Genomic DNA, 26644 nt, shown 5'->3' with positions numbered 1-26644 from the left:
TGGGAGCATCTGGTGTTCTAGGGACTAAAATACTGCAAATTCAAGTAACAAAACTGCTTTGCTAAAGGATCTATTACAAGGAGAGCCAGCTTTCTCCAGCTCCAGCATCTTCCCTGCCCCTCACAATGTCACCCTTCAGAGCCATGCAAAGCCCTTCCCTACGTTCAGCTTCCTAACTTTCTCTTTGAATGGGAAGAGGGACTTAGGTATTTTGGGTTAAAGGGCTTCCTGCCCATAGAAATAAAAATTAACCAGAAATGGGGACTGAATCACCAGAAGACAAATCCAACCAGGGAAAACATGTTGGAAGCAGATGGAGGGCTCAGACCAGGCACTAGCCCCTAAATGACTCATTTAGTCCTCAAAAAAATCCTGAGTCTCCATTTTATATAAAAGGGAAACAGCCTCAAAGAACTGAAGTAAACTTTGCAACATCAAAGAGATAGTAAGAGGCAGAGCCAGGATTTGAACCAGGCCTGTTTGACCTTGAAGCCCATTCCCTATGTCATATGCCTTCACGTCCCTGGATTTAACAGACAACCAGCCCTAGGAGAAGGGCGTGAGAGAACAAGCCGGTCTTTTTCATGCTCCCCCACAGGACTATTTTGTTTTAGGCAAAACTAATATTTGACAGCTGTGGCTTCCATTCTCAACCTTGATTCCATGCCTGTGTATAAGAGGAACATTTGTGGGGAGATGGGGTTGGGGGAGAGGGGTGGGCCTCGTCTTCCTCCTCCTCAGTTACAACTGCTGAATCCAGAATGGAAGCCAAACTTTGAACAAATCAAATTCAAATTTGGGCAAGTCAAATTCTGGAGGGACGTGCCCACACTTCCAACCATCAAAGCGCCCTCTGCAGGAACATGTGGAGAAGATGCTCAGCCCGTCCTCCAGCTCTTATCCCAACTATTCCCTTTGACCAAGAACAACAGATGTAAAATCACTATCCATCCACCTAACTCTGTATCCTGAAGGCTGTCGTCGTATGCAGACAGCATTTAAGGAAGTGGAAAAGGGCCTCTTAGCCCAGGAGAGCATGTTACTTAACAGCCCACAAACGAAACCACTTCCTCTCCACAAAGTCTTGGGATATGAAAGAGTCCTCCTCCCCTCTCTACCTATCATGTCAATATGTGTCCCCTCTCTGGTATGTCTTGGACAGGATATTGTCTTCAATACACGTATTGTAAATTATTGACATACTCCTTATTTAGAGCTAACAGGTGAGAAGGAAACATTTAATGACTGTTCCCTATGGCTGAACAAGAACAAAAAGAGGCTACAGGCCCCCACATGGAGACCCAAGAACAGTTGGTAAAAGAGAGTTAATAATGGGTGTGTTATGAGAGGGTCCTGATGTTTGGAGAGTTAGAGGAATCCTTCAAAAATGTAGCTCCACTTGAGACTGGGTCAGAACTCAGAGAACCACAGAAGACATCCTCTTTATCCAGGCCCTGAATGTGATGCAGAGAATGAGGAAGGGCTGGCAGTATTCAAAGAGAGGAGACCTGAGCTGAGCCCAGGCTAGACATAGGAGCTCAGAACAAAAGCACTTTTTAAGACTAACCTTATCAAATCTTACAATAGTAACCAAAAAGTATAGGAACCTCATAGTTCAGATCAAGAGTTAAATCACTGGCTGTCCACTTTCGCAAAACAGGAGTGTCACCTTTGAAAAAGACAGATGCCCAGTTCCATCTAGGAATTCCAAACCAGGACACCTCTGGTGAGGCCCAGCAAAGAGCCACCAGCCATTCTGATACCCAGCCAGAATTAAACAGCACTGGGCTAAATCCTAGAGCTGTATTCATACTCCATTTCCAACTTGTTCTCCCCCCAAAACTTTCCCAGGACCAAAGCCAGTCCCCAACGTGTTGAGTCAAGTATGGCTTTCCTCCAGAAACTTAATTGTTCCGAGTTCCTAACTGTAAATTCCTTACCAAGGCTCCACTCGCCCCTCAGCCCAGAGTATAAAAACAGGGTGATTTCCACAAACCACATTTATTTAGGGACAATTTGCCAAAGGAATCATTTGGGTTGGTTTTTATTTCTGATTCTTCCCAGTAACTTGTCCACAAAGAACACTGTGCAATGGAAGGGTCTGATTCGATGGAGTGTTTGAGGCCACTGTGGCAGCTCAGCCAGGGTGCCCAGGGCCAGTGTCCCACTCCAGAGGGACCAAGTCCATGCTCCCCACCCCCAAGCAGAGCTGTCCCATCTTGCTACCAGGCTTCGAACCCTTCATCTTCAGCCCTTTGACCAAGCAATGGGGCAGGCAGACAACTGGGAGGCCGAGGGGTCTGCAATAACTGGTACAGGGACCCGGGACACACAGGGTGTCTGCTACCGCAAAGGATGAAGGAGCTCTCCTTTCTTCTCAAACAGCTTGCTCTGTTGTTGGCATGCCCCCAGCTGAATTTTTTTCAAGTGGGTTATTTGGCACTAACCTCAGAGAAGGCCGAACTGGGTGCTGTGGGGGAAGGGAAGAAGGAAACAAAGAACAAAGGTAAGAAGGAGTCCAATCATAGTAGTGACCACTTACTGAACTCCGTCCTTGGACCTGGCCCAGCTCTGAACTGCACATGCGCTATCTCGTTTGATCCTCACCACCTGGGAGGTAGGTATTATTATGCCCATTTTAAGGATGAGGAAACTGAGGCTCAGAGAGGCTAAGTTACCTGCCCAAGATGACCGAGCTTCTAAGTCACAGAGTCAGGATTCGGACCTAGGTCTGTCCAGCTCTAAAGCTTGTGATCTGAACCGCTGTGCTGTGCAGCCTCAGAAAGGGGACATGGCATGATGTCCCCTGCATTTCAGTAAATGTAATCAATTCAATAGAAAAATAAAAAGTTCTTTGCTACCCCTGCTTCCTATTAAATAACATCTCTATACCCGAGGTCTCAGAGAAGTGGCCTACAGGCCAGAATTCACCCACAGGTTTATTTAATTCAGCACAGAGTGTTTTAAAATAACTTGACCAGGGGCCAGCCTGGTGGCGTATCGGTTAAGTGCTCGCACTCCACTTTGGCGGCCCGGGGTTCACAGGTTCAGATCCCGAGTGCGCACCGACGCACCACTTGTCAAGCCATGCTGTGGCGGCGTCCCATATAAAGTGGAGGAAGATGGGCACGGATGTTAGCCCAGGGCCAATCTTCCTCAGCAAAAAGAGGAGGATTGGCATCGGACGTTAGCTCAGGGCTAATCTTCCTCACACACACGCAAAAAACGATAAATAAATAAAATAAAATAACTTGACTAGCCCTTGAAGGCCTTGGAGTTCGCGGCCCTGGCCTCTCATCACACTCGCTTTATTGGATCCGTTTCCAGAGGACAGAGGTGCTGTTTTCCACAGAGTTTAAATCACAAACACGAGCACTGAACATGGGGAAGGTAGCTGCGAAGAAGGTTCACTCCAATGTCATCTCTACCTCACAGACTTTCTGCAAACAGTGTCACCAGAGGGGTGACACACTCAGCAGCAGGCACAGTGCAGCTGTATCAGCAGGTCTCTAAGAGGCAGGAGGCCTGGCAGTTACTGCAGCATCACATGGCAATAACGGGAGAAGGATGTGGGGGGAAGGACTATATTCAACTGCAGCTTCAGAGAGGAGCTAACGTTTCGCTTGGTGGAACCAGGCCAGGTCTCTGATCTCACACTTCCCTGGCAGAACCTTTCTCTGCTGCAATCAGCTGGGAGTCATGTGTCCTCGGTGCTGGTGCAACAGGAACAAACACAAGCCATCATGCCACAAACAGAGGGGGCCAGCCTTCCTGAACCCAGCAGAACACCGCTCCCTTCATGGCCTGGGTGCCTATCATTAGTCTACAAATAGCATCATGTCCATTGCCAGCTCACTTCTTTTGTCCTAACCCCTGCTCACTACACACCAGGGGCCTTTTCTAGGTGCTGTACTTCCCTGGGGAGTTGAGCAGAGAAAGTAGGAATCAGACTCCATATTATTGTATGGAATTCAGCACACAGCCTTCCTGGCAAGTTAGATTATGACAAGGCATAATAAGTCACAGAATAAAAAAATCTAAGAGTTGGAAGGGACCTTTCGATAGGAAGGACAACTATCCCTTGCAACACAATGCTTGTCCACGGATCTTATGGCTCCCTCTCCCAGGGTTGTGCTGAGGAGGAGGAGACACTGCCCACCCCCCATGAAGGCACCTCTTTTCACCACTGAAGTCAATCATCTCTGGCCTCAATGACCCTTAACACTCAAGACTGGGTATGAGGGCAAGTTTGATATGACTCTTCCATCCAGCAGAGCTGCAGCTTCTCAGACTTTCCTACTACTCAGGAAAATCTCTACCCTCAGCAGAGTGACGTCCCAGGTGACTAGCCACGTCCACCCCCGACGAGTTTGCAATGTCCTTCCCAGCTCCTTCTCCCACCTCCAGATGCCTGGCTCAGCCAGGCCCAGAACCGTTCTCACCATGGTCATGTAGGTGGCCTCTGATTTTCCACTTGGTTCTTCTTCCTCGATCACCTCTCGTGTAGATATTGAGGAGTAAATGTGTTTCTAAAGGGGAAAAAAAATGGCATAAACGTTCCTAAAAATCAGCGAATCCTATATGCCAGAGAAAAGGCCATCTACTACTATTCACAGGGCATAGACCGCCAAAACTGGTAGGTTCAGAGGGTACTGAGAGCTAGAGAATTATCATTAAGAACGATAATTCAGTCCTCAGTCTTCCCCAAAATTAAGAAAATTAACTCATCTGCAAAGAGCACTATCTTAAGAATCTAATTCTTTGCTTCAAAAGCCAAACATCTTTGTTTGGATGGGCCTTTAGATAGCAGCAGGGAATCCTTATCTTGCCCAATTATTTGCACTCTGTGGTTATTTCCTTCTAATTAGAGGCATGGCAGGATGGCATTAATCAGCAGCTAATTGTCGTCATCTCTTTCAGAAAGTTTATGTAGCGGGGACGGCCCTCCCTGAGCCTCACATCTGGAGGTTGGTGGTACTTTGTGATTCCCATTCCTGTCACTATTTGGGGAAGCAACGCCATCCAGTGACAAATTCTTGGGCTTCTGGAGGTGCCTGCACCAAGCTGTGAGAAAATCCTACTCTTGGGTCACAAACAGTCCCAAAGATGGAAAGGTAACTATTCAAAGACGAGCTTTTAAAAGTTTAAAAAAAAAAAAAGAAAGAAAGAAAGAGACAGGAGTTCAAGGAAGTGAACCTGTTTCTCAGTCCCCAGTAGCAACTGTTTACAGCTCCATTACAAACTAACATGGAGGAAAAAGGTCTTGGTCCTCTCTTTCTAAAAGTCCCCAAATATTTAATTTTAATCGTTAACTCCTTCATTTAACTCCTGAATGTATCATAATTCTCCCTTATATTTATTTACACACTGCCTCCTAGGTTACGAAGCACTTGCATATCATTTTATGTGAACCTTACAACAGGGCAAACATGTTTGTCCTCATCCTCATTTTACTGATAAGAACACTGGGGCTCAGGGAGGTGGCAAAGCTGGGCTCGGACAAGGACTTTCTGACTCCAAGTCCAGTGCTCTTTCCTGAACCCTACACCAGGATGTGTTGCCCGAGCCGGGCTGGTCCCATCCACCTCACCCCACTCTCTCCTCTGGGGCTTTTATTTCAGTGATAAAGACTTCCTGAGCCCCTGCTCTGTGCCCGAGCTGCCTACGCGCTGAGACCTAACGATGAGGAAGACACAGTTCATGGAGGAATGATAATGACACCACCTTGATTCTGGAGAAGCATCCACCTCGCCCTCATCGGGCACAGCAGCAAAATGGCGAGGAGTTCTTCTCTTACCTCTGGAAGGGCCTTCTTTGTGTTCTCCAGGCTTTTTACCAGGGTTGTGGAAGTGTCGGAACTGCAAGGCAGGAAAAGCACGTGGGATTAACCAGCTGGCACTGTACATTGAAGGATGCCAACGTGAGACCCCCAGAACTTTGTGAAGACGGAGATCTTGGAGGGGGAGGTGGTCTCTCTAGACTCCTGCAGCCAGCGCTGCCCAGCTCTCCTGGAAATCCCAGACGTGCATCCCTTTAATGGAGAGCAGGGAGGTATTCCCGAGATGGTTTGGGCCAAACAGCAGCTTCAACTTCTCTATTGTCACCCTAACAACTTTCTGTCCATAACAATGAATTAATAGAGAGGGGCCATGGGGTTAGACTTTACCATTTCCCAGGACTAGGGAGATGTAGCTGGACCAGCAGGGGCAGAAGCTCAGTGAGGCACCAGTTCAAAGGGCTCCTGGCCTCTCCCCGGGAGGAGGCCAAGTAAAATTATCCCCACAAACACCCCAAGCTGTGAGCTCTGGCCATTTCCCAGCCCCTGGCCTTTGATCTCTTGACCATTTGCCACCCGCATATGCCACTCAATATACTTCCTTCCTTTCTATTTTGGCCTAAGGTTGAGCTAAAAAAAAAATCAGGGTTAAAGCTAGAACAGAAACCGTATTTTTTGGTCTCCAAGTGGAAATATTTTTATCAGATTTTGATTATAAAGTTGTATGTTCTCATTGTAAAATAATTTAAATAATACAGAAATGTAGACAGTTGGAAGCTGAAGTTCTAGTAAACCCCCTACCCTCATGGGACCCACCTTCTCCTTTATCCCAAGTACCACTATTGATATTTTAGAATGATCCTTCCAAACCTCTCTCAATGCAAGCATATGTACACTCACACAAAATATATTTAGTATATATGCTGCTGAAGTCAGCATTGTATAATTTTCTTTCTTATAAAAATGGGATCATACTGTATACTCTGTGACACTACTCCATGGACATCTTTCCATGTTATTACATACAAGGTTGGGTGGTATTTCATTGAATGGAATACTGCTTCATTGAATCATCACTTTTCTGACAGATAATGAGGATGATTTCAATTTTTAATTATAATCAATGCTACAGTGACCCTGTTTATGTACAAATCTCAGCATATCAGTCTGATTTCTTTAGAATAAACTAGCAGACACAGAAGCACTGCTCTTCATTTTGAGGGAAACTGGGGCCCAGAGAGGGGAAGTGAGCTCGTATGGAACCCAGGTTGTCTAACTCTCAATTCAGTGCTATCAGCATGCCCAGAGCAAAGACCCTCAGAGAGGCCAACCAAGTTCAAAACCAAGCGGGAGAGCCCCTGGGGAATGGAAGTGCAAATGTAGCAGGCACAAGCACTTTCTGTAGAATCCGTGTTCCAAGGGAAAGGAGACTCAAAAGGCAGCATTCCTTAGTCTTCATGGGGGCCTTCTCCCATTGACACTATTTCAACAAGAGAGTCAATTTGCCCTAGCAACACATTTCATCAATGGTGGGGTCAGCTGAGGGAAACAGACACGCCAACAGGCAATGAAACACTAGTACCCATGTCAGAGCACCTGGGCATTTTTGAGATACCAGAACTACTGATGAAAGTCAAGCCTTTAAAAGCACACTTCAGGGCCGGCCTCAGTGGCCTAGTGGTTAAGTTCAGTGCGTTCTGCTTCCGCGGCCTGGGTTTGGTTCCCGGGCGCGGACCTACACCACTCATCTGTCAGTGGCCATGATGTGGCGGTGGCTCACACACAAAAAAAGGAAGATTGGCAACAGACGTTAGCTCAGGGCAAATCTTCCTCAGGAAAAAAAAATAAAAAAAACACTTCAACAATAAATAATTTAGGACCTGAAGGCATCCATTCAAAAATAGCCTCTCATAATTAGAATGTGGTCCCTCAAATAAAGCCACTGACAACCCTCAAGATCTCAGCTTCTGTATGAAATGTATGTTGTAGATAATTCAAAAATCATTTCTCTTAGGCATTGAATGGCACCACTACAGTTCTTGCATAAGATTTATACTCTTAATTATGCTCTACTTAGACCACCATTTATAAAAGCACTGGTAATCTTTGTCAAGTACCACAGTGAATGAGGATGGTGTGGGAATGTGCCAGGCCTTTCACGAGCACTGTGAGCAAAGGGGGCGGGGTCATTATCCAGATGATGTCTAATATGACAACCACAGATGATTCTATTTTAAAATGCCCCCTGCAGTGAAAATGGCACAGTTAGAGCTTATCACTCTCTTTCACTTCAGGTTAGAAGCAGTCCTGCACCTCCAGCCTCCCAACCCACGAGGTGGGAGCAGCCCTCTACCTCTTATTCCTGTGAGTCTTCTTCACGATCAATATCAGAACAGGAAGCAGCAGGATAGTGGTGCAGACAATCCCCACGATGGTCACCAGATGATTACCACCCAGGATCTCAGGTCTGACGGTTATTGGGGTCACCAGCGCTTGGAAAGGACAAAGACAATGAGAGGGCCTCCATATTCCAGAAAAGAGCTTAGAGCCCTACCAGTTCTAGACCAAGTAGCAACAGCCAGTGCAGGAAGTAGGGGGAGAAGGCCAGACTCCTCTGCATGTTGAAACACTGAGACTCCAGCTGTCCCCATTAGATTGAGAACCAAAGTCTGACGCCTTGCTTAGCCCTAAAATGTAGATTAAGGTGGGTGGGAGAAGAGAATAGCACCTCACCTATAATAGAATTTACTTTTACATTAACAATTCTATCTTAAAACGTGGTTTTACCAAATGACAAAGAAATAACAGACATTTTAGAGGCTGCTGATCTTTCTAGAGGAAAGTGATTGTTTTCAAAAGGATATATGCTACAACACTCAGCCCCATAGTCATGATGACAAGTAAGGCCTTTGGAGGCACTTCCACCCATATGGTACCATCTTCACTCAATTTCCTCAATTCACTCTAAATATATACATCAAACACTAGGCACAGAAGATACAAAGACAAATAATGCATGGTTCCTGCCTTCAAGGAGAGGGACAAAAATGTAAACAAAACCACAGCCTGCTATAGGTTCTATGATAGAAGTCCATATGGGGTACAGAGGGGCACAAAGAAGAGGGTACCCACTTCTATGGGGAGCAGAAGAGGAGAATTTGTCAGCAAAAGTTTAAAGTTAAAGCTGAGCCTTAAAGGAAACATCAAGTTTGCTGGACAGACAATATAGGGGAAGGATGGAGGGGACATTATGCACAAGGTCTGGAGGCCTGACAGGATGGTGCTTTTAGAAACTAGAAATAGTTCCATGGGTCTGGCTCCCCTGCATTTATGGGTGTGGTAGGGAATTAGGCTGAATAGGTATAGGATGTAAGTCATGAATGACCTTGATTATCTCAACCAGGATTTTGGCTTTTTTTCTGTAGGCAATGGAGAAACCAATGAAAGATTTTAAGCAGTGGAATAGAATGTTCAGATGTGTGATTTAGAAAGATGGCACTGATAGCTGCATGAAGAATGAGAGCAGTGGCTGAGAATGAAAGCAGAGGCTGGTTAGAGGCCTACAGTCCAAGACAGAGATGAAGACAGCCAGAGCTAAGGTGGTGCTGATGGACTGGAAAGAAGGCAGCTTCCAAGTCAGTAGGAGAAATGACAAGATCTCTTGACCTGTTAGACTGAGGGCCATGGCAAAGGGCAGAATCGAGTACAACTCCCAAACATCCAGTTAGAAGACTGTGTAGATGGTGGCATTAACTGAGGTTGAGGAGATGGGCTGGGGAGAGGGGTGCAGGGGTAGGTTTGGATATGCTGTATTTGAAGTATTTGTGGAATATCTGGGTGGAGTCCATATAGATATATGGATAGAGATAGACAGATAAATTGTGTCCAACACAGGATATACTGCATATATAGAGAATATAGTGTCCAATACTACTGAGGTAAAGAAGGCCGAGGAGGGGCAATTAGAGGACCATTGGTGATTGAAACTAGAGTAGAGGTAGAAGGAGAAACCAGACTGTGGTGCACTGAGGAGTTAATCAGAGACAAGACAGGAGACACCACATACAGTCCTTTAACAAGCTATTTGGCTTTGTCAAGAAAGAAATATATAATTGATCGTGGTAAAGATTGCACAACTCTGAATATACTAAAAGCCATTGAGTTGTATGCTTTAAATGAGTGAATTGTATGGTATGTGAGTTGTATCCCAATAAAGCTGTTTTAAGAAAAAGAAAGATACAGGAAAGCTAAAGCAGACAAGGACACAAGCTAAGAGGAAGAGTGGAGCCTGTTTATATGCTGAAAGGTAGAAGCCAATGGAAAGTGAGCGCTTAAAGAGCCAACGTTGTGAGGTTCCTGAGAAGGAAGAGAGGACGCCACCCGTGCACGGGGTTCGGACAAGCCCTGGGTAGAAGGGAGCTCAGGATGGCAGGGCAGAGATAAGGATGGGGGTAAATGTAGATGTTTGTGGGTGGGGAGGGATTGGAAGTTGAATGAGCTCCCACTAATGGTTTGTATTTTCTCTGTGAAGTGGAGATAAGACTTCTGAGAGTGAAGAAATCCCTCTGTCCTGCTTCCCTCTCCAGCTGGGACCCTTTGCTATTAACAAGAAGTTGCCCCCATAGACTTACGTCTCTGGCCAGAGGTATGGAGGTGGTGCCATCCTCACCTCATTCCTGCCCCCAGTCAACCACAGCCAACCCATGAGGGCCCTAGCGAAAGGCAAAGTCCACAGGCCACATCCTGACTGCTAACTGGGTTATGGTTTAACTTTAACCCCTCACTTATCAGCCTCTCTCAGTCAACACAATTGAGTCTTTATTGTCTACACACCACTGGCCTGAATACAGTGTTTGCCAGAATACAGAACCTTTGATCAGAAACCCCTCTGTTTTTGGTTCTGATCCCTTCCTGTTTTCTCTCTGTTCTTTGCTGTCTCTCGCCAGGTCAGGATCATTTTCCCTTCCACTACAGAGCATACAGCATCTCCTCTGAAGCCAAGTAAAAATGACTTTGGACATCAACTCAATCTATTCTGAGCCCTGTATCTTTAAATCGGTAGATTATACTGGCAATGAGTAAGGTCTGGCCGAGGGCTGGTGCTCACTAAATATTAGCTCCTTTTTCCTTGACCTACCAGTAGGGCCAGAACTAGGGTGAGGCAAGCAAGGCGCCTTAGGTACCAAATTTAAGGAGGCATCACTTTCAGGGTCGTGAAAGTACAGAGTCAGGACCCTTGCAGCCTCTCTGGCCACCCGGTCCTGGCCATGCCTACCAGCTATGAGGTCCCTCATCCCTCCCTAACCAAATGTTAGATACTTTGGGGCTCTTTGGGGATCACGTGCAGCACAATGGTTTTCCTGAAGGTCAGGTTTCCCAGGTGGATGCTGCAGGTGTATCTTCCTCTGTCAGACTCCTTCACTCCTTGGAGCAGAATGGAGCCATCATTGCGAGAAGTGTCCCCCACCAGGTTTACACGGTTCTGGAAGCGGCCCCAGTTCTGGGGGTACCCCAGAGGTATGCTGAGTTTGGGGTGATAGCGCAGCACAATCTCCTCCTAGAAGAGAAAGGAAAAACGTATGAGATTGCAAGGACTGGGGGATGCGGGCAAAGGGAAGTTTGAGAGGAGAGCTCTCGGGACTCACGAGGCCCTGTATGTGTAGGCAGTACAGGTACTATCAGACAGTATTAGATAACAGAAATCATGTACACTCACGAGTGTGCAGGCACGTGTAGTTGTGAAGGACACCACCAACCGGACACCACCAACCATGAACAACAGTTCCATTTGAAAAGAAGGATGAGGAAAGTGGGAATGAGGGACTTGAACTTTTTGCACTTCTCTAGTAAAAAAAGTAAAAGTATACCTTTACACTTTATGACATTTCCAGTTGGATTTCCAACAGGCACCTGAAACATGTCCAAAACAGAACTCCAAACTTTTCCCCAAAACCAGTTCCTTCCAGTCCATTCCATTTTGATAAATGGCAATGCCTTCTTCCAGATGCTCAGGCTAAAAATCTTGAAGTCATCCTTAACTCCTCTCTTTCTTGAACAACTCACATCTAAAATGCCTCAGCAAATCCTATCACTCCTACCTTCAAAAGATATCTCAAATCTAGCCACTTCTCACCTCCTCCACAGTTACCATTCTGGTCCAGGTCACCCCATCTCTCACCTGGATTCCTGCAAAGAGCTTCCTTATTTGTCTCCCTGCTTACTCCCAACTACAGTCAATTCTCAGCAGATGAGCTTTTAGAAATGTAAGTTAAATCATGTTACTCCTCTGCTCAAAACCCTCCAACGGCCTTCATTTCTACTAGAAGGACAAGACCCTCCGTGATCTGCCCCATCCACTTTTCCCCTCTGATTTCATCTTCTTCTTGTTCTTTCCTCACCTGCTTGGGTCACTTCACTCCTACCACACTGGCCTCCTTGCTGTTCCTTGAGTAGTGGCCTCAGGGCCTCTGTACTTGCTGCTCCCTATGCCTGGAAAATTCTTCTCCCAAGACATACACATGGTTCACTCCCTTACTTTCTTCAGACATCTGCTCAAATGTTACCTTTTCAGTGAGGCCTCCCTAACCACCTATATAAAATAACAGCCACAAACCCTCCTTTCTTGTTCTCCATAACACTTACTATTACCTGACATATTATGTATTCATTTCTTCATCATTTTACTGTGTATCTCCCTCTGTCATGATTGTAAGTCTGCCACCAGAGCAGGAGCTTTGAGTGTCCACCACATAGCAGATGCTTAAAAACTACTTGTTAAATGAATAAGTGTTGGAATTTTTAATAAAGGTATGTAAACATTATTATTATTTTTGTGTGTGTGTGAGGAATATCAGCCCTGAGTTAACATCCGTGCTAATCCTCCTCTTTTTTTTTTTTTTGCTGAGGAAGACTGGCTCTGAGCTGACATCTACTGCCAATCCTCTTCCTTTTCCCTCCCCAAAGCCCCAGTAGATAGTTGTACGTCAAGCTTTTAAGAAAAGAGATGGGAATGGGTATACAGCCACAAACACGAATGAAAAGACCTGGCCCCCAACCTCTTGTCTCTTGTGATTCAAATTCACAACTCAAAATGTCAACTCTCATCCTATTTTCTACTGAGACTCACTTGGTGGATGACATTTAAATGCATCTCAAGCTCCCAGAGGTGAACCTGAGACTACGTATAATTCCCCATTCTCCATTATGCTGCCACCCTTTCTGACCCACTCAGCCGTCATATAGGAATCAAGTGAGGACAAATGACTTTTTTTAAGGGATGACCTGGAAAATGTCTTAATTTATAAAAGTTACATCTTTTATAAATTTTGCACCTTAACTTTTATTAATAATAAGCTACTGGATGTCCCTTACAACACATCTTGACCCATAAGCACATCACCATGCCATAGTTGACATCTACTGGTCTAGTGGACTAACTTGCTGTTACTGCTTCAGAGTTCACATGAAATACTCCTCACCCTGGTCCTCAGAATCTACTACTCCCAACATCTGAAGCATCCATGAAGACAAAGAAAATTCCCTCCATCCCATAAATGGGGCAACAGGGCACAAAAGAAAACTTACCCAAATAAGAATAAGAACATAATCATTCTTGTTCCTAGCCCATAGCTTTCCTGGCTAGGCCACAAAAATCACCCTGCACCCCATTCTCCCATGAACTCTACAAAGAGAAGGGAGAAGAGAAAGGAAACTAAAATGCAGTGGCCAAGTCATGTACAATGCTTTACATGGACTATCTCATATATATGCAGCTTGACAACCCTAAAAGTTAAAAATTTCCTTCTCTATTTCTTCCTCTTCCTCTTCTTCTTTTTCTTCTTCTTCATCATCTTCATCATCTTCATCAGAGTCATTTTTCCCACCAGGAAGCTGAAGTTGCCCAGCCAAGTGGCCAAGGTAGGAGAAAGCCCCGTTCTGACAAACTCCAAAGCCCCAGCCCTTCAATAACACCACATGGCACATGATGCCTGGACTCTCCCTCTCCCCCCACGGTCCTGACACCATTGGCCAGGGGCTTCTACTACACAGTGATGGTTCCTCCTCGTTACCTTGGCATGCTCTTCTGATGAGAACGTCCAGTCTACTTTGGTCATGCGTTTCTCTTCTGTGCTCTGGAAAACACATCCCATCCGAGTTGAATCACCCACATGGACCGTGAGCTCTGGGGATAAAACGGTAAATCAAGGTATAATCTATAGAAGTCAAAGAACTTCTAGAAGAGACAATGTTTAGCCAAAGATTCTCAGCAGTAAAATCAATGTCACCACCAAATACTGCACACATTCCCTCCACAGATGATCCAGATGATCTTGTGTGGACAAAGAACTCAGAGGCCTCCCACTCAAGCCAACATGACACCCCAAGGCTAAGAGAATACTCTCTAGTTACCCACATACATCAAGTCTGAAGCGTCCTGCTGTCTTCATACTAAACACTTTCTAGTTCCCTTTAATTCCTCTCTCCTTCTCTTTTCCAGAATTTCTCCCACAAGGCCCAACTCCACTTCAAGTTTATACTAAAGAAAGCATGAAAAATCTTAAAGCCCCCTACTTTCTGTTCACCAACTTAGAAGTCCACATCTGCTTCACATAAACAGGAAGCGGAAAGTTACATAACTCTCATTCATATATATAACTCAATGGCTCTCCTAGCTGAAAAACTGAATCATGGGTGACTTTCTTCAATTTCTTTTATTCTTTTTATAAGTTGTCTCAGGACTTGCTTAAGACAGTTCTGGCTACAGTACAGGTCACAGGACTCTTTGCTAATTAGGCCAAGAGAACAGACAGCTTTCCCCGTGACTTCTCTTTCTGTTTCAATCCTTGTCCCCATCCCCTTCCAGATCCCCCTTCCCCTGCTTCTGGCTTTCCAACTCCTAGGCTCTTCCTTCTGCTTATTTGTATAAGCAGCTGACCCCATCACATGTTTACTGCATAACTCATTTCAAGAGGTCCCTAAAAAAATAAAACAATGAGAAAGATGTTTCTGATTTTTCAGTAACGCTCTTTTCAAATCAGTCACAAAATCAATTAAGAAATTTTGAAAGGCAGGATAGTATTTAGGGAGACACAAGCCTAAGTCTTAAATGGACAGAGTTCCTTCAAAAGAGCGTTAACTAAAGCTCACAAAGGCACAAACAGCGTGTAAGCTGACAATTTCATCCAAATTGTTTCCCTAGGAGAACACTAACTTCCTGCCCAGCAGGAGAGATGCACAATGGAAGGAAAGCAAAAGAAAATATTACAAACTCGAAACTCTGTGGAGGGAATTATTTTGAAAGTAATAAAAATTCATTCCAAAGAATACCAGTAGGGAAGGAAACTCCTTCTAAATCCATCAGCACATTAAGAACTGAACTCTATTTTTTAAATGCAATAATAATAACTGAACATTCTGAGTCCTTTCAGCACAGCAGGCACGTGCTAGACACCTTGTGTGTAGTCTATCAGCTAGCCATTACAATATTTTGAGATATGCAGGATTACTCTCCCATTTTAGAGGAAGAAAGTGAAAGAGCCCAAAGCTACATGGCCAACAAAATGCAGAGCCAGCACTCAAACCCAGGCCTGAGCGAAAACAAAGCCCACGCTTTCTCACCCACTACACTGTATCACCCCACATAAGTGGAAGGATGGCTGATTCTAGAACAAAAGTACAGGAAGTTAATATTATCTTTTTTTGTAAGAATATTGTCTATAGTATTTAAAATAAGAATTATGAAAAAAGGAGTTAAAGTAGTAAATCATAGAAAAATTATAAACTGAAGGGTAAACTTTGTAGAGAAAATTATAAACGACTGCACAAATGGAGTTTTCACATGGGAGGAGACAACCTCCAACAAGCAAGTTGGACAACTTTCCACTGGCCACAGGAAAATTGTTAGGAGCTGGATCTATTCTCATTCTGGCTGGAAGGGAAAAATAAATGCAAGTTGCTCCACTGGCTACTGGGGAAATATATGACCACCCCTAAAATTGTTCTAGCCTGTTTCCATGGATTCTTCAACTCTTAAAATTGGCTCCTTTTGGTTCGTGCCCTCTGTGTCTCTTCTAAGCAGGAAAAGGCACCCATTTTGTAGCCACGCTTATATGGACAAGTGTTCAAGCATGGCATCAGAGGACAAAGCAGAAAGCAGTTGCCCAAAAGATAATCCTTGTGGAACACAGGCAGCTGACTCATTTCCTCTTCCTAGAGAACCAAAGCTTTGGAATCAAAAGAAAAATACCAATTTAAAAGAGTAGAAAAAATTAGCAGAGAGGCCAGAGGCCACCTTCTACAATTTCTTCTACAACTCCTCTTTTTAGAAATCAGATTTAAGTGAGGGACACTAATTCAAGAATTTTATTCACTCAACAAATGTTTATTGATTGCTTACTCTGTGCCAGGCACTGTACCCAGGGCTGGTCAGAGGACAAAGAACACAGACCCAGGTGAACAGGGAAGACACAGCTGAACAGGCATCACCAAGGAGGAGGACAGGGTGCTCCAAAGGGCTCATTAAAAGAATGGACCTAAACTAGCTGCGGGGAGAGGAGTGTCCAGGTTCTAGCTCTCTAGATTGCAAGATTTCCTGAAGCCATAGACTATTTCTTCTATCTCATACTTTTAAAGAATGTATCTAATTCTGTGGTTTTCAAACTTTTTTAAAATAGCAGCATTCTTTCTCCAAACAAAATCTTATCTGGCAGCCTAATGAATAAAACAAGAAAAAGAAAAAGGACTTTGGTTGCAGTGGAGGTGGAAGCCTGAGGTCCTACCTAACCAGGTCCTCTATCAACCCCCTGCCCTGTTCTTACCCTTTCAGGGGCCTACCACGTTCCTTGGACCTTAAGGGTTCTACAGAGCACAGTTTTAAAACCACCAATCTACTGAAGCCACTCCGTCCATTTACAAAGGAGAAAATGAGGCCCAAAGAAGTTAGAAGGATCTGCTCATTTCTTTTATATCCCCCAGAACACTTAAAATGGGTACCTATAAAATACGGATGTGGCATCAATGTGGATAACTGATGAGAAGTATCAGGGTATAACAGAAAGACCATGCACTTTGTTGACAGAGGTGCCAGGGTTCAAGTACTGAATATGCCACTTAATAAACATGTGTCCTGAGGCAAGTCACTTAACCTCTCTAAGCCTCAGTTACCTCATCTGTAAAATGAAAAGAACAATACCTCCTTCACAGCATTTTCATGAGGATGAAATATATTTAAAGTAATAATAAAATAATGATCACCATTATTTTTATTTAAAGTAATAATAAAATAATGATCACCATTATTTTTATTTAAAGAGCACCATTTACTGAGGACTTAGTCTGTGGTAAGTACCTAGCCAAAAGTCTGCCATTTGCTCAACAAAATTCAGTTCCCTTTCGTCTTTGCACATCAAACCTCTTACCCTTCACCCTTCTCTAAGTAAACATTCACGTACCTTTGGGCTCCTCTGGTAGTACATGCAGCACCACTCCTTTTTTGAACACCAGGCTCTCCTTTTCGAGGCGGATTTCACAGGTGTAGGTTCCCTGGTCAGCCTCTTCCACATTTTGGAGCAGGAGAGAACCATCATTGCGTAAGATGTCTCCCACCAAGCTTGCACGATTCTGGAAGCGCCCCACAGGCACGCTGAGGTTGGCATAATAGTATAGCACATAATCCTCCTGGAGGGCAACACAACGTCAGGGAAAATCTAAAGTCAGTGGCACCAGACCTAGAGGTCTAGATTCAATAGACCTTGTTATGTGAAGACAGCATAGTCATCATCATGATCATGATCAAAAAGTCCTTGGTATCCAATTAATAATAATAACGTACCAGGCAATACTCTAACTTGCACAAAACTCTGTGACTCATTTTATACAAAAACAAATGGAGAAATGTGGTCTACACATTTTCATTTCTCACAGTCTAAGGTAAAATGTAACATCCACTCTGAAGGTCACTCTGGGGATTCAAACTCACAACTTTTGAAAACCATCTCCCATCTTTACCCTGCTTTCTGCCATGGCCCCTGGATTAGATGGGACTCAAAGGAATAACACAATCCCACAGACTGGTTGTTGTGAGAATTCCCAGCACGGTACCTGTCACTCCTCTCCTTTTGGCCCTTCTCCTGACAGCATATCATAAGGCATGAAGAGTCATCAACAGGAAATGGTTTACAGGCTGGTGGGGGGTGGGAGGGACAGGGCGCCAGGGAATTTTTATTTCTACTTATACCATAGGTATATCCCTCATATAATAATAAATAGTAATGAAAAATAGAGCGAGAGCAGCATTCTAGGGGTTAACATGCTCTGAGGTACAAAAACAATAGTTCACTTGCAAACATTGGGACTTTATTGCTAGCAATACATTACTTAGGACATATTTCATAAATGATCCTGACATACGAGTATCTCTACAGAATCTCTAATGAGGCTCAATACTCCATTTCCTACTCCAAAGAGCTCCCATGAAAGACCCTCACTCAGCCATGCTGCATCTGCGAATCCCAACACCTCACGCTGCTGTGAAGGAGAAAGAGATGATTCCCCAGCACATAAATGGGGCGGTGGAATCCTGAAAGAATCTGTCCCCCCTCAAAAAAAAAGATTCCTGGGACATCATTCTTATGCCTAGGCCATATGTCTTCTGTCTAGACCAATGCTCTCTAATACTTATCACCTCTCCCACCCACCTACACTACTCTACAAAGGGCAGAAATAGAGAGAAGAAACAAAGAGAACTTTGTGTGCCTGTCTGTCATTAGCTTCTCAGTGCCTGAGAGCTTAGCATTACCATTATTATAATGACCTTCATCCTCACCGGGCAAGCTGAAGCTCAGCGAGGTTGAGTAACTTGCCCAGTTGACGGCACAGCCAAGCAGCCAAGCTAGGAAGAGACCCAGTTCTGACAAGCTCCAGAGCCCAAACTCTTGCAACACCACCTTACGACCTGAGGACCTGATTCTCCCTCTCCCCACACTGTCCTGACCCCATTGGCCAGGGGCTTCTACTACACAGTAACATTTCCTCCAGGTTACCTTGGCGGGCTTTCCTGACGCGACCATCCAGTCTACCTTGGTCACACGTTTCTCTTCTGTGCTCTGGAAAACACATCCCATCAGGGCTGAATCACCCTCGTGGACTGTTAGCTCAAGGGAGGAAACAATCAAGTCATTCGGGCTGAAGGGATAATCTATAGAAGTCAAAGGCAAGAGGATACATCATTTAGACAAATACCCTCAACAACAAAAATCAATATTAATCATAAAGTACCATATACCCTCCCTTCCCACATGACCCAACATGGACAAAGTACTCAGAGGCCCCTCACTCAAACCAGCATGGCATTTCCAAGGGTAAGAGAATACCCTCTAGTTACCCATATGGCTCAAGTCAGAGAGGTTCTGCAGTCTTTATACTGCATAAACGCTAACTAGTTCTGTTCTAGCTCATCCCTTCCCCTTTTCCAGAATTCCTTTCTCCAACCTCCTTTCTAAAGAAAGAAAAAAAAAACCCCTGAAGTCCCTCCTTTCAGGTCATGAATTTAGACACCCATATACAGGAAATGGGATGTCTCTTGCTCTCGGTTTCCTAAGAGTTCCCTATCTGAAAAGCCAATTCACAGGTATTTTCACTTCCTTCCTCTTTTGCCTTTTAATTCCTTTACAAAAGCTTCTCTCTGAATTTGCTGCTTGATTCTGGCTATAGTGCAGGTCCTTGTAATTAGGCCAATACAGAGCACAGCTCTCCTCTTGAATTTCCTTTGGGTTTGCCTTTTCCCTGCCTCCCCACTCCAACTTTGCCATCAGCCCTGGTTTTTTAGCCTCTAGGTGTTTGCATACATGGTACCACTCCACTATCTGTACATTGTTCAAGTAACTTCTCTTTTCACTAAAAAAGAAAACCATTACATGGATATTTCTGTTTTTATGAGATATGCTCTATGGAAAGAGACAACAACATCAAGAAAGATACATTTAGATGCTGGCCAGTTTGTAGCAAAGAAGAGCCAAGTGAACACATATGGGAATAAACAGAAAATGTGCCAGTCTTTTCATCCAAGCTGTTGCCCTGAGAGAAGAGAGTTAACTTCCTGCCCAACAGCAGGCACACACAGTAGGGAAGACATGAAAGAAAACATGAACTCTAAACCCTTTGGAGGAAATTATTTTGAAAGAAATCAAAATTAGCTCCAAAAATGATTTGGAATTTTCCTGTAAGGAAGAACTGAACAACTTTATGCGTGGTTAAAGGTATAAGAAGCTAATTTTGTGTGTGTGTGTGAGGAGGACTAGCCCTGAGCTAACATCCGATGCCAGTCCTCCTCTTTCGTCTTGAGGAAGATTGGCGCTGTGCTAACATCTGTGCCCATCTTCCTCTACTTTTTATATGGGACGCCGCCACAGCATGGCTTAATAAGCGGTGCATCAGTGCGCACCCAGGATCCGAACCTGCAAACCCCAGGCCGCTGAAGCGGAGTGTGAGCACTTAACCACTTGCGCCACCGGGCCAGCCCCCAAGAAGGTAATTTAATTTAATATTAAGAGCACTGTATGTAGAGTTAAATGAAGGTTTGCCAAAAAACAAGAGCAATAACCAAAGCGAAGAGAAACTTAGACCTGACGGGTAACCTTTGTAGAGACGTGGCTGAAGAAAACGAGACTTTCTACAGAGGAAGAAAACCTCTCCACGAAGAACAACGAATCCCCTGATGCCACCACGCCACTACATACAAGGCTGGATTGTAAACTCTCTGGATAGAAGGGCAAAATCCTGCAGGCTGCTTCACACACCTTGGGGGCACTGTCTAAACACCCCCTGAGATCATGATAACTCTGCTTCCATGAAAAAAAAAATTCTCTAATACATATCATTTTCTTGTGTGTGTGTGTGTGTGTGTGTGTGTGTGTGTGTGTGTGACTGTCTGCATGTCTATGCATACTCTATGTTGCCTGGAATTAGAGCCAAGGCAGTTCTTTTGTGTGTTTTGCTGAGTCAGTGTTTAGGTCACCACGCACAGTTAAAAAGCTAATAACAAAGAGAAAAATAAAAGGCTCTGCAAGCAAAGCACCTAATTAATTTATCCTTCCTACAGAGCTATGTCCATGGGATACAGAGAAAGATAACGGGGAAAAAAGGATGAAAAAGTGAGAAAGAGTGGAGATGAGGAAGCAGCCCTGAGCACTTAGGTTACGTATGAACAGGAGACTCCAACCTGGTCTGAGGAGGCAGCCGGAGCAGGCTTTTTGGAAGGAAGTGAAGCTTGAGGGGAACCCCGAAGGATAAGGACGTCTTAGGCAGGCTTGCTAGGGTGAGGTGGAAAGAGAAGGCTCCAGGCAAAAGACACCACCCAGAAGTGGGAAAGAGCTCAGTGCATTTGAGGAACCGCAAGAAGGCTGGCGTGGCTAAAGCCGGAAAGCAGTGACAGGGATTCTGGGACTCTCTTTGGTAATTTCATTTCCTGCTCTGAGACTAACTGTGGTTTTAAAGATAACAATTTAAAGTGCAAGAATGCCAAAAAGAAACTCTCTTTGTATCACAGAGGAGGGTCCTAGAACACTCAATAAGGACCCAAAGGCATTCAGTCTCTTATAGAAACAGAGGAAGATTTGGCCTTCCAAGAAAGAGTATGTTATCTGTCTTCTAAAACAGCTGTTTCGGCATAACTATGAAGTTCCAGGTTAGGGTTTTCATTTTCAACAAACCAAGGGGAAATGAGAATATACAAAATTGGCTTTTAAAAATGCATGAGACATACAAGAAATCGAATACACCCCTTGGTCCCTTGGTTTCTACTTACCCAGTAACACTGGTATCAGGATGAGTTTCAGTAGGCAAAACATGCTGCTCTCCATTTTTCAATCTTAAAAGGAAAAAAATTAGAAAATAGTGTCTAGAGAAGTTTGGTAATTTAACAAACCAACAGAGGTGCCTCCAGCGGCCAGCCTCTGTCTGAGGTGCTGGGATGCAGCATTGAACAACAAAGACAAGGTCCCCGTTCATACGCAGTTTGCATGTGGGGGAAGATGGGGGAAAAAAAGAAGCAAATGAATCAATAAGAAAACAGCAGATGCCAGTAACTGCAATGATGAAAGAACACAGAGAAGTCTTCGGAGAGTCACCTGGGGGCTTCTTTAGACTGGCTGTAAGGGAAAATTAGCTGAAAGTTGCTTTTCAAGAGAAAAACAGCAAATAATTTCAGGATACCCTTGAGATGACAACCCTAGACATTCTACAACCTAAGAGTTTCACAGAAACAAAAGACTACAGGATACGTAGCCTCAATGTTTACCTATCTCTCCAACTAAATTAAAATTACTACTTTTAAACATATGAAGAATGTTCAAGATATGAGAAAGGAGAGACACAAATAAGGGGAAAATTTTAAACTCAGTTAAGGCATTCACCAAGCTCTATGACACAAACAAGCCACATGAAAAGTCCATGGTGAGCCTTTTAAAAATTTTTTTAGGCAGGGAAATGTGGGTAGAATGAAAATTGGGCTGTGCGTGGGCAAAGCATTTTTTAAACGCCGATATTACCTCTGTGGTATTAATTTCACTGCATCCACTACCTCCTGGGAAAGGATTCGCTGTTCTACACAACGTCCCACAATTTTCCAAACAAAACCAAAGAACCCTAACTCCAAGGAGTTACAATTCAACCAGCTTCACATTCCCACCTACTGCTGTAGCTCACAGCCGTGAGCCCTGGACCCCTAAAATCCAGCCACGGGTGAAATTCCACCTTGGAACCTGCTGGGGGAAAGGTCTTTCTGTGCATTAACATCCCAGTACCCACCCCAGCTCTTGTAGGAAGTCCAGCACATATGGTGGCCATTTTAATTTGTAAAAAATGATTACCTAGAGATTCCTTACCTGTATTCTAATCAACAAAATGCTCCATCTGGAAAATCAGAGTCAAACTGTTCAAGGAGGTCCTCCCCTAGGTCCCACTTATGCAGAGAACTGTTGACCTTGCTGAACCTCAGTTTCCTCGCCTATAACATGGGGATAATAATGCAAGGATCAAATATGATAATGTAGATAAAAGCACTTTGAATAATAGAAAGCATTACCATATAAGATCCTATTTTTTGCAACCTAAAAGTCAGATAGGAAAGAGTTTGTAGCTTTAGGAAAGATTTTGGGTTCTGAGCTTCTACCTTTATAAGAACGGCAAATGATGAATCAGAATGAACTGGAAACTTTTAAGTTTCAATGTTTGAATCCCATCACAACAATGTAGATAATAATTACACTGACTCAGACATACCAAGAGTCACATTAAGTTTCCCCAAACATAAGTACATCTAACGAAAACCAGATCTCTCTCAAGAGAGCCACAGCCCTATTCCTGCTCCAAGACGCCCACCTCACCCCACACATACATAGGTGAGCATGGTAAGGGCTTCCTTTACAGCGTGTCATAATTTTGATTCATTATATCTGGGACATCTTGATCCCTGTAGTGTTCTTGATGAATTCTTCTCCAGGGAGTTGATTGTGCTCCCTCTTCTGCCCAGCAAAAGGATCTCGTACATTCCCTGAAGCACTGCACCATTTGCATGGAGGATTAATTTACATATCTAACATTAGAATCCCGTTTACAAATTTACACGTTAGATTTACACATCTAACATCTAAATCCCATTAAGTCCACATTCTCAAGGGCAGGACCATACCTGTGTTGTTTATGAGCATCTCATGCCTGCGCTCCAGCACTGGTAAAGTGCCTGGCAAATAGATACTGGATAAGCGCTGATAGCTGCCAATATGACCATCAAATTGAAATCAATTTAGATATCCTGCAACTGCACCACTCTATTCTAAGAGGAAATCAGCGACCCCAAAAAGACTCTGAATCTAGTCACCAAATTCAAGTCACTCAGAGCCACACCCAAACCATTCTCAAACAAATTCTAAGAAATGTGCAAACAATCTGATGCAGAGAAGAGATCCATTTTCAGTCCTAAGTACTCAAATACACCACTAGAACTCGTGTGTGAATGAATAAAGAGCAAGGATTTAATAGAAAAAGCATTGAATTGAATTTTTTAGAAATTCTCTTCCCAGGTCAGACCTTCCATTAACTAATTCTTTGATCTTTGGGAAATCACTCCATCTCCCTGGGCCTCATCCTTAACATTAAAGGATCGGACTTTTTTTTTCCTCCTAATTAATATAGCACCACATTAGAAATCAGTAGCTGATATGCAATAAACCAGAAAAGGTTATATGCTAGGTACTGTCGGAGTGTTTTACACATTAACCCATTTAACCCCCAAAAGAACCCTATGAGGTTTCACAGATGAGGAAACTAAGGTACAGGCTGGTTAAGTGACTCGCCTTATAATACACAGCAACTGGCAAAGCCAGGATTCAAACCTAGGCATTCTGGATCAGAGCCTGTCTCCTTACTACACTGTACTCCTCCTCCACGTTTGTGCAAGTCATTAGAGCAAAGCTCTGAATTCCATTCATCAAAACAAGATTAATCTGCTCTCCCTGACTGAATGCTCCCCCTACCCCCTTCACCTAGTTAACTCCTATTCATCCTTTAGATCTCAAGTTAAATGTAACTTCCTCAGGGAAACCTCTCTTTAACCACCCTTCCCAGGTCAGATCCTAGCCATATGTTTTAATAGTACTATTTACCTTTCCTTTAGGATATTTGTCATAATTTCTAATTATCTATTTATTTGTGTGCTTGTTTGATTAAAGTCTTGCTCTCCACCCTCACCTTTCCCCAGACTATAAGCTCCATGAGGCCAAGAACTATGCCTATGTGCTACTGCATCTCCAGGGCCAGCACAGAGGAAAGCCCAGGGTGAGACATCAGTGATCACTCATCAGAATAAGTTAACAATACCTACCAGGGCCAACAACACTCTAGTCAAGTTTCAATGTCCTAGTTAGTTGGCAAATATTCAGAAATTTCTATTTTATATATATATATATATATATATATATAAAAATCTGATTAATAAAATTCTGTATTATATATATATACGTATATACGTATATACATATACGTATATTATATACATATACGTATATATATATACACGTACGTATATACGTATATATGTATATACGTATATATATATATACGTATATATATATATATAAAATGAATCTCAGTCTTTAAAAATCCAACCAAAGGGGCCGGCCCGGTGGCGCAAGCGGTTAAGTGCGCGCGCTCCGCTGCGGCGGCCCGGGGTTCGCTGGTTCGGATCCCGGGCGCGCACCGACGCACTGCTTGGTAAGCCATGCTGTGGCGGCGTCCCATATAAAGTGGAGGAAGATAGGCACAGATGTTAGCCCAGGGCCGTCTTCCTCAGCAAAAAAAAAAAAGAGGAGGATTGGCGGATGTTAGCACAGGGCTGATCTCCTCACAAAAAAAAAAAAAAAAAAAAAAAAAAAAAAAAAAATCCAACCAAAGCATTCAGATGCACCTTAAGCTCCTTGATAACAATAGACTACATTTAAATTCTCGCTTTCTACCCCGCTTCCTTCTCCAGATACTGATATATCTCCTCAACAGATGTTCTTGAGATAATTCTGCATGGTTAATTATCTCATAAGTCAGCAAAACATTTTAAGATGAGCTCATGGCTCTTTCACAATATAATTCCTGGCAAATATCTTCCATAGCTCCTGGGAAGTTGTAACTCTCAGGATCATCTTTCCTATTATTAATAGTGTAGAGGAACTGTTATCCTTGGCACAATTATGACCAAAAAAACTTCATAAAAGAGACTCATGACAATGAGATTACTACACAGGATGTGAAAATGACCCCCAAATATTACCATATTACAAGACAAAATAAAGGAGAGATGCTGTCTCTCAGTCAAAGTGTTTGCCCCTGGTAAGGACCGCCTATTACTGAACAAACAGACAAGTGCACACCTTCCCTTACTCACACAGCCTGCTCCACTCGTAATGCTAAGTCCTTCCACTTTACACATGGCTGTGTAACTCCAGGATCTCAGGTGATTTTAGGTATGAGTCCACATAACCACACCAAAGCACGAACCTCTTAAAATGCATCCTTCTTTTTCCTTCCAAGACCATTATTAAATGCAGACTGGTAGGCTACATGGCTCCTTGTAACACAGTCTAGGTTACGTTGGTCAACCCTCTACTTGAAGGGGACCTTAGAAGTCTTTACTCCTGCTCCCTCCTTCAGATTGGGTTATACCTACACCATTCTACATCACTCTTTCATGAGATCAGGGCTATGCAGAGGGTGTGACAAGTAGCCTAGCTCTCTTGGGAGGTTAAAGTTCCTGACTTCTTAAAATTAAATATTGCCCTGTCTAGGATTGGGAGAAGAAAAACAGTGAAGGAACAGTCCTGCCATGAGTTCCAGGACAGCTAGCCACAGCTCTACCTAAAGCCATAGGCAACTTAAAAGCTAAAGCCTTATCATCATCATCATCATCATTTACTCTTTTATTAAGAGCAAGCCTTACTCCTCTCTTCTCTGAGGATCTTAACATAAGTTACTCTACACTACAGAAAGAAAAACTGCACCTACTAGACTACCTAATGACAGCCCTCCTGTAGAGGTTGAGAGTTCTGCGATTGTGGCCTCACAATCCAAAAGGATTGCCACTAAATTACAACCTTCAGAACCAGCCTTCTTCTAAGTGAGGAAAGTTTAAGTCACTGCTTAAGAAATACAAAGCAATTGCTTACCCAGGATGAGGCGCTCTCAGGAGAAGCAATGCACTGAACTCTCTCACAACTGCAGTTTCCAAGTCCAACTGAAGAGACTTCTGCCAGCACAGAAGGTCAGGCTCAGAGCAAACCATATGCGTGCCTTCTGAGGTGGCTGCAGAGACACAAACAGGAACCT

The 26644-nt window shown here is 43.8% G+C and overlaps 1 protein-coding gene across 3 annotated transcripts; it reads right to left on the bottom strand.

Moving 5' to 3' along the window:
* Positions 1-1985: 1985 nt before the first annotated feature.
* On the bottom strand, positions 1986-26644 carry JAML (junction adhesion molecule like). Of its 3 annotated transcripts, XM_058545117.1 has the most exons (11): positions 26485-26643; positions 22657-22778; positions 21579-21641; positions 18817-18971; positions 17227-17452; positions 13846-13958; positions 11096-11333; positions 8130-8268; positions 5798-5858; positions 4443-4529; positions 1986-2470 (listed from the first exon to the last, which is right to left on the bottom strand). In XM_058545117.1, the coding sequence occupies exons 3-11, from the start codon at positions 21631-21633 to the stop codon at positions 2378-2380; spliced, it is 1167 nt and encodes a 388-aa protein (XP_058401100.1). In that variant the 5' UTR covers positions 21634-21641; positions 22657-22778; positions 26485-26643; the 3' UTR covers positions 1986-2377. The 3 variants fall into 3 exon arrangements, with proteins under 3 accessions (XP_058401100.1, XP_058401101.1, XP_058401102.1); XM_058545118.1 differs by lacking the exon at positions 22657-22778 and having other exon boundaries at positions 26485-26644; XM_058545119.1 differs by lacking the exons at positions 21579-21641; positions 22657-22778; positions 26485-26643 and adding an exon at positions 20994-21093.

This window comes from Diceros bicornis, chromosome 7 (assembly GCF_020826845.1).
Source record: "Diceros bicornis minor isolate mBicDic1 chromosome 7, mDicBic1.mat.cur, whole genome shotgun sequence".
Taxonomy (NCBI): Eukaryota; Metazoa; Chordata; class Mammalia; order Perissodactyla; family Rhinocerotidae; genus Diceros; species Diceros bicornis.
This window is presented reverse-complemented; position numbering and strand designations above follow the sequence as displayed.

Coding starts and splice junctions, on each gene's coding strand:
- JAML (XM_058545118.1), bottom strand. CDS start 21,633: ATGGAGAGCAGCATGTTTTGCCTACTGAAACTCATCCTGATACCAGTG. Junction 4,530..5,797: donor CAAAGAAGGCCCTTCCAGAG/GTAAGAGAAGAA, acceptor TTTCCCCTTTAG/AAACACATTTACTCCTCAAT. Junction 2,471..4,442: donor AGGCCACCTACATGACCATG/GTGAGAACGGTT, acceptor CTTCCCCCACAG/CACCCAGTTCGGCCTTCTCT.